A 7945-nucleotide genomic window follows, 5' to 3' on the forward strand; every position below is an offset into this window, starting at 1 on the left:
AGTTCCTTTCTGGCCTTTCTTATCTTGTTTGATTGTCTGATTCATACAGTATACTTTACTACTCCTATTGTTTCTGCCCTGACACTGGTGCCCTCAACTTGTACAAGCCTCAGCCAGGAACCACAGATGTCCTTGTGGAGTAACTGGGGGAGGATTCTCTGTCCTAATGTGTCAGCAACTGATTGAACTTACTTGTGAAAGCTTAATTGCTTTAAACTTTGGATCTGTCACATTGAGTTATGAAGATTCACCTTACTTTCTATTCTCTCACCATCCTTTATTCCTGGGCAAAGGGAGCCACGTCAGACAGGACAGCATGGAGCCTGGCGACCTCTGGGACAATGTGTCTAACTGCCGATGTGGGGAGAGGCTGAAGACTCTAGAACAGAGAGCTCAGAAGCAGCACCAGAGGTGCTTGGCACATTCCCTGGTTGGGACTCCAAATTATATCGCGCCAGAGGTGCTTCTGCGAAAAGGTACACTGAGGGGCTGCTTATCACAAGCTCCATGGCTAGCCACTGACTTGAGATGATTTCTCCTTTCCACCCCTGAGAAGCCGGATAACTTTTATGAGTCTCTCTTATCTTTAGGTTTCCAAGACTATATTTCCAGTGTATATTTGTGCCCAGGGAAACCTAAAGGCAAAGGGATTTCTCTAAGCTCCCAGCATCTCATCTCTGTTCTGGACGTTTTCTTGTTTCATATGGCCAGTGTCAGCTTGTCCCCTCCTCTGGCTGGGATGGGTAGGGCCTGGGCTTTCTACTAAGATTCAGAGGAAGTGGCTCTGAAACTTAACTGTTTCAGAACAAATGATTGGAACAACTCTGGGACCACTACTCGATCTGTCAGACCCATCGCTGGGCTTGAGTCTTAGCATTCTCTATCCTGTGTTCCTGGCCAGGTTATTCTGGGTCTAGCACAAAAATACAGTTTTCTTCTCATGTTTGTGCGAGCGCTGAATTACAGGCAAATCTTGCCTTTATTCTGAGCATAAAGTCACTAGTACTCAGCGGACTATTATTTGTCTATCTTCAGTCAAATACACCATCAGTTTCAGAACATGAGGAATCCCTACACATATGGGCCTACATGGCCTATAGCAAGTGGGTGGGCTGCTGGCTTGCTTCTGTGTCATGCTAATCCAGGTAACAGGCAGTCTCTCCCTCAACATGCATTGTTGGATTTTATTAGGACCAGCCAGACCTGTTCAGATTGAGGCTATTTCTGTTGGGTATGGAGACACCAGGTAACTAGGAGCTAGCCCAAAACAGTGAGTTACTAACCTGGTTCCCAGGAAAGGAGCCCTGGACTGGACTTTGCTTGAGTCTCCAGTGGCAAAACAGCTAGGTAAAAAGAGAGGATCAAGAGATCTAGCAGGCGGCCCCAGGGGCTGACTTCTCATAAACTATTCAGCTCCATCCAGAAATGCCTTAGAGGTTCCCAAGAAACCATCGCCACAATGGCTTTTATCTAACCATGGCCCTTTGTGGGTTTTGGTTTCTAGTATCTTCATTTGTGCCTCTGTTTGTATGGTCACTTGGTTACAAGTATTGTTGCTAAGAACAACAATAATCTCTTAAAATTAAGAAAGTGGTTTCTTATTATGAACACATCCCATGTGTATCACAGAATGGTGACTGGAAGTAGGAAAGTACTGCGTGGCTGGGGTTCCTGTGAACTACATACAGCACATGGCATGAGAGGCCTTCAGCTGCTGTTCTGAGTTCCTGCAAGCAAGGACTCTTCTTGTGGGAGTGCCAGCCAATGCTACCTGAGTGTGCTTTCCAGCTTCCCTGAAGGCCATATGCTCAGGATCTGACAAGAGTCATCTTGAAGGGGATTCTGCGCTTCTCTGGAACTGAATGAACTATGTCTTTCAGGGTATACGCAGCTCTGTGACTGGTGGAGCGTTGGTGTGATTCTCTTTGAGATGCTGGTGGGGCAGCCACCCTTTTTGGCACCTACCCCGACAGAAACCCAGTTGAAGGTAAGCAGGAAGAGACGTGCACCTGCGTGCTTCTGAGCACTACACTTTCTGATGCGTTTGAAACCCTCTATCACTATCTGACCTCTTATTGGCTATAGTGGAATTTTTTTGTTGTTGTTGCTGTTTCTTTCTTTTGTTTTAAAGCTGCCTCTGATGTAGCCCAGGCTGGTCTTGAACTCAGTAGTTACACAGGTTAGTCTGAAACTTCTGATCATCCTGTTTCTCCTCTTTATTGTGTATATGAATATGTATATATATATATATATATTAAAATTTTTTGGGGGGGGGTACTAAACTCAAAGGAGTCTGGATGCTATGTCTTGACTTTATTTATTTATTTATTTATTTTGCCAGTCCTGGGCTTGAGCTCAGGGCCTGAGCGCTGTCCTTGGACTTTCTCAAGGCTAGAGCTCTACCGCTTGAGCCTCAGCACCACTTCCGGCTTTTTTCTATGTATGTGGTACCAAGGAATCGAACCTGGGTCTTCATGCATGCTAGGCAAGCACTTTAACCACTAGGCCAAACTCCCGGCCCCCTTTTTTTGGTAGTTTATTGGAGATAAAGTTCTCAGGGACTTCCCTGCTTGGCTGGCTTTGAACCTTGATCCTCAGCCTCTCGGGTAGCTAGGATTATAGGCATGAGCCCCCAGTGCACAGTTTCCATTTATTTTTTGAAACAAATTAATCCAGCCTCAGTTAAGGATTAAATTGCAAATCTGAAGTCTTCAGCAGACTTTGGCACAAAATACAAGTCTAGGAAGCTTTCATATGTCCTATATTAAAAGGCTGTTAATTAGTGAAGCCTTATATCAAGGCTTGATTTCAATCTGTTACAATCTAATTGGAATCTAGTGTTTTCTCTTCCCTAATTGACGTACTGAACCATTCATTAACTTGCTGACCTGGTGACAAATAACCCAGATTTTTCTTTGTGGTGCTAAGATGTACAGGACAATTTTACCATTTGAGTAATTTTTTTTTTTTTCTGATCATGGGACTTGAATTCTGGGCCTGGGCGCTGACCCTGAGCTCTTCAGCTCAAGGCTACCACCCTATTCCTTGAGCCAAAGCACTGCCTCCAGTTTTCTGGTGGTTAATTGGAGATAAGAGTCTCACGGACTTTAGAGCCCAGGCTGGCTTTAAACTCTCAGATCTCAGCCTCCTGAGTAACTTGGATTACAGGCATGAGTCACTGCACCTGGTGATTTGAACTACTTTGAAGCCCGCAACTTAGTGGCATTAAGTATATTCACAATGTTGGGGCCAGGAATTTGACCTAGTTAGTGGGTAGTGTGCTTGCCTTGCATACTCTAAGACCCGGGTTTGATTCCTTGATACCACATATATAAAAGGAAAAAAAAAAGCTGGAAATAGTGTTATAGCTCAAGTGGTAGAGCTCTAGCCTTGAGAAAGCGTAAGGACAGTGCCTCAGGCCCTGAGTTCAAGGCCCAGGACTGGCAAAAAAAAAAAAAAAAGTATATTCACAGTGTTGATTGACACCATTTCCACACTCTTAATTCCAGTTTCTTTGTACCCATTAAATAGCTCCCCTTTTTCCCTGCCTCCCCTTCCTTTCTTCACCTCTATTTTACTTCATCTCTCTGAATGTGACTACTTGAGCTAACGCATATATGCGGAAATGAATATTATTTGTCCTTTTGTGACTCTTATTTCACTTGGCATGTCACCTACAAGGCTCATTGTGCTGTATAATATTGGAGTTTCCTTCCTCTTTGAGGCTGAATTAGAATCCTTTGTTTGTACGATATAATTGTTTATACAGTCATCCAGTGATAGACCTCTGGGTGTTTCTACCTCTTGGCTGTTGGGAAAAGTGCTGCCATGAATATGGCTATGCAAGTATTTGCTTCAGTCCTTCCTTGCAGTTTCTTTGGATATATAGGCAGAGAGGTAGGATTGCTAGCTCTGTGGTCATTCCATGCTTAATTTTTAGAGAAACTGCTAACTGTTTAACAGCTGTACCTGTTTACAGTTTCACCAGCAATGTACACAGCCTCTGACTGATTCTCATTCTTTCTGCAAACACTTAAACCTATGTTTTGAATTCTGGCCATTTTAGTGGCTGTGCACCTCCACTCTTCTCTCTGAAGTTACCCTTTAATGTCCAAAAGTCCCCAGTGACTACGTTGGCCCACTAAATATTGACCTGGACCTGAGAGCTGCCCCTGAGCTCTCACTTGAGCCATAGCTCAACTTCTGGCTTTTTGTTTGTTTGTTTTTGTTTTTATGGTTTATTGGAGAGAAGAGTCTCACAGATTTTCCTGGCTGGGCTGGCTTCAAACCTCAGGCCCCAAATCCCAGCTTCCTAGGTAGCTAGGATTACAGGTGGGAGCACTGCCACCCTATGACAACAATATTTTTTATAGAAGAAAATCAGTATTCTTTTTTTCCAGTCCCAGCTCTTAAACTGAGGGCCTGAGCACTGTCCTTAACACTAATCAGTATCTTCTTAATTGAAAATCATAAGCCATCTTTTAAAACCACACTGAGGGCTGGGAGTGTAGCCTAGTGGCGGAGTACTCGTCTAGCATGCATGAAGCCCTGGTTTGGATTCCTGGGTACCGAATACACAGAAAAAGCCATTAGTAGCACTGTGGCAAAAAAGTCTCCATGGACATTGCTCAGGCCCTGAGTTCGAGCTCCAGGACTGGCAAAAAAAAATAAAAATAAAATAAAACCACACTGATTGTTAGAACTGCTCAGACCAACAATTGCTTCCTCTGTGTTTACTTTTTTTTTTTTTTTCTGACACTATAATACTTTTGCTTTGTGGGGCTTGAGCTCTGGGCCTTAAGCTCTTCAGCTCAAGGCTTAAGTGCTCTACTGCTTTGAGCCACAGCACTAGTTTTCTGGTGGTTAATTGGAGATAAGAATCTCATGGATTTTTATGCCCAGGCTGGCTTTGAACCTTTATTCTCAGATCTCAGCACTCTGAGTAGCTGGGATTACAAGGGTGAGCCACAAGCACCCAGCAAGATTTTTTTAAAAGGTGCAACGTCATATACTATCAAAGAAGCACCCTAGCTTACTATTGAATTTATTTTATTTTTTGCCTATACTAGGGCAACTTTTGTGTTAACCTCCCCACTTTTAGCCCTTTGCTAAAAGTTACCTTTGGAGTTAAGAATCTCAAGAATTTTCCTGCCCAGGCTGGCTTCAAACCACAATCCTCAGATCTCAGACTTCTGAGTAGCTATGAATAAGAGTGAGCCACCAGCACCCAGCTCCCAGTTTGCCCTTGAAATGTGAGGTGAAAACCTTTCTGTTGTCTCTTCAGGTGATAAACTGGGAGAACACGCTCCACATTCCAGCCCAGGTGAAGCTGAGCCCTGAGGCCAGGGATCTCATCACCAAACTCTGCTGCTCAGCTGACTCCCGTCTGGGGAGGGATGGCGCCGATGACCTGAAGGCCCACCCGTTCTTCAGCACCATCGACTTCTCCAGCGACATTCGCAAGCAGCCAGCCCCCTATGTCCCTACCATCAGCCACCCTATGGACACATCCAATTTTGACCCAGTTGATGATGAGAGCCTTGGGAATGAGGCCAGCGAAGGTAGTGCCAAGGCCTGGGACACACTCACCTCCCCCAATAACAAGCACCCAGAGCATGCGTTCTATGAGTTCACCTTCCGGAGATTCTTTGATGACAATGGCTACCCTTTTAGACGTCCAAAGCCTTCAGGGGCAGAGGCTTTACAGGCTGAGACCTTGGATTTAGAGAATTCTGATCTAGTGGATCAGAGTGAAAGCTGCCAGCCTGTGTATGTGTAGGTGACCCAGGGCTACCTGGCTTGGTCACAGATTGGGGGCAAAGCTCTGTGGCTCTGTTGATTACATCACTTGAAATTCTGGTCTTCAATAAGGAAACCCAAAAACCAAGAGGAAAAAAACAAAACTTTTTTTTTTAAGGGACTCAAGTCTAGTTGTCTTTACTTCTGGATACCGGTTGGATGGGCGGGAGGGAGTACCACCAGGCCTTTGAATTGGCTTTTGAAGACCTTCATTCACAACATTCAAACATTTAAAAACGTTTTAGTACAAGTTAGAAAGAGCACTTATTTTGTTGATATCCATTTTTTTCTTAACTAAATTATAAGGATTTACTTTGACAAATCATGCTGCTGTTATTTTCTACATTTGTATTTTGTCCAATAGCACTTACTCACATTTAGGAAAACACATGAAAAGTGAAGAACATGTGATAAGAAATCTCTGTGCAATAATGTTTTTTTTTTTTTTTTTAATAACACTCGGCTCAGATTTCACGGAGACTGTTTTTGTTTTGTATTTTTCCCACATTTCAAAATTGTGATATAATGTTAAAAAGCTGCTTTTTTTGCTTTTTTGCATATTATAGTATATTAGGAAGTGTGAGCAAAGAGATGATATGGGTGTGAGTTCAGATGTCTGGTGTGTGGAAAGTACTGCATGAGCAGAGGTTTTTCTATTGTAAAATTACCGTTATCTTGCCATTCACAGCAGGTCCTGTGAATACGCTTGTACCGAGTGTTTTTAAATGAGGTATTCTAGGCCACAGTTAATGTATTGTGTGGGTGACTTCCTTGCCATGATTGTATCCCTTATTGTTTTGTTAAAGAAATGCAGATGTGTAAATGAGAAATGATTTTTTTTAATGTATGTGTCTTTGGGTATGATTGGTTTCTTGCGGGGATTGGTAAGCATCCACATATGTCATGTACTAAACCTATATTTGTTAAAAGGGATGAATTCAGCTATGCCAAGACATTTGTGGTTTCTTGTGGATCTTCTGTCCTTTTCTCTGGTTAGCATTCTTGGTATTGTTGGTATGTGGAATTCTGTAACTAAGATCCCACTACTGCTAAACTTGTCTCCCTGGCGAGGTTAGATGGATATTCTCCTCTTCTGGTCTTAGACTTCTGAGACTTCAACATGATATGCAGTAATCCTTTCCTTTCCTTTCCTTTCCTTTCCTTTCCTTTCCTTTCCTTTCCTTTCCTTTCCTTTCTTTTGTTTTTAGATAGTGTGCTTTGAAGTGTAAAATCTGAACTTGGTTTAAACAGTACACTTTTCTAACCTTTGAAAAGAAAATCTTCTCCAAAGTAACATTGGAATAAAAAACAAGCCATACATATTTTCTTAGACATGAAGTTGTATATATCTATATAGAAAAATACACAAAATATTCCTTATTTCAATTAGTATGGTTCTTACTTATTTAAAGTGATTTATGTGAATAAAATTTTTGATTTTTTTGCTTTTTATAAGATCTGATGCATCATATTTTTCATTATATTATTCCACATTATTTTTCCTTCAAGTTCTTAGCATAATATATCTATTACTTAGTATGTACTAGGCAACAACACTTAGAAGTTTATCAGTGTCTAAGAATGATTCTTGTGTACTGGTTTACATTTGTATGAATGGCATATCCTGAAGACTGCTGTGCTTGTGTTGTGACTTACAGTATTTTTCTATTTTATAGGAATTCCGTGTTGTCATTTACAGCGTTCTGACATACTTTCATGTGGTAGGTTCTTTCTCAGGAACTCAATTTAACTATTATTTATTGATATATCATTGCCTTTTAAAAGCTTCTACTGGCACAATTTATTATTAAAATTTTGAATCCAAACCCCTTTGTTGGTGTCATTTTATTGGTCTGAATGTAAAACATTTGCCTGCCAGGACATAGTAACTCTCATACCTTTCATATAGCCAGTTTTTGTTTGTTGACCATTCCCAGGTTTTGAATTCAGGGCCTGGGCACTTTCCCTGAACATTTGCTCAAGGCTGCCACTCCCACTTGAACCACACCTCTATAGCTGGGTTTTTGATGGTTGATTAGAGATAAGAGGCTCACAGACTTTCCTGCCTAGGCCAGCTTTAAGGGTGGACTTTATAGGTGTGAGCCACTGGCATCAGCTCTTCTTTCAGCTCCTCTTCTTCATCTTT

At 42.0% G+C, this 7945-nt stretch overlaps 1 protein-coding gene across 2 annotated transcripts in view; it reads left to right on the forward strand.

Annotated features, from left to right (window-relative positions):
* Window positions 1-7625, forward strand: part of Lats2 (large tumor suppressor kinase 2) — a 72447-nt gene extending 64822 nt beyond the window's left edge. The window contains exons 6-9 of one of the 2 annotated variants that reach the window (XM_090342422.1): window positions 294-476; window positions 1881-1987; window positions 5285-5561; window positions 7476-7625. In XM_090342422.1, coding sequence (XP_090198548.1) covers window positions 294-476; window positions 1881-1987; window positions 5285-5561; window positions 7476-7549 — 641 coding nt within the window. In that variant the 3' untranslated portion in view covers window positions 7550-7625. Of the gene's footprint in view, window positions 1-293; window positions 477-1880; window positions 1988-5284 lie in introns of both variants that reach the window. The other variant, XM_090342421.1, reaches the window with a different exon arrangement.
* The last annotated feature ends 320 nt before the right edge of the window (window positions 7626-7945 follow it).

Source organism: Megascapheus bottae, chromosome 11 (genome assembly GCF_031878675.1).
Source record: "Megascapheus bottae isolate mThoBot1 chromosome 11, mThoBot2.hap1, whole genome shotgun sequence".
Taxonomy (NCBI): domain Eukaryota; kingdom Metazoa; phylum Chordata; class Mammalia; order Rodentia; family Geomyidae; genus Megascapheus; species Megascapheus bottae.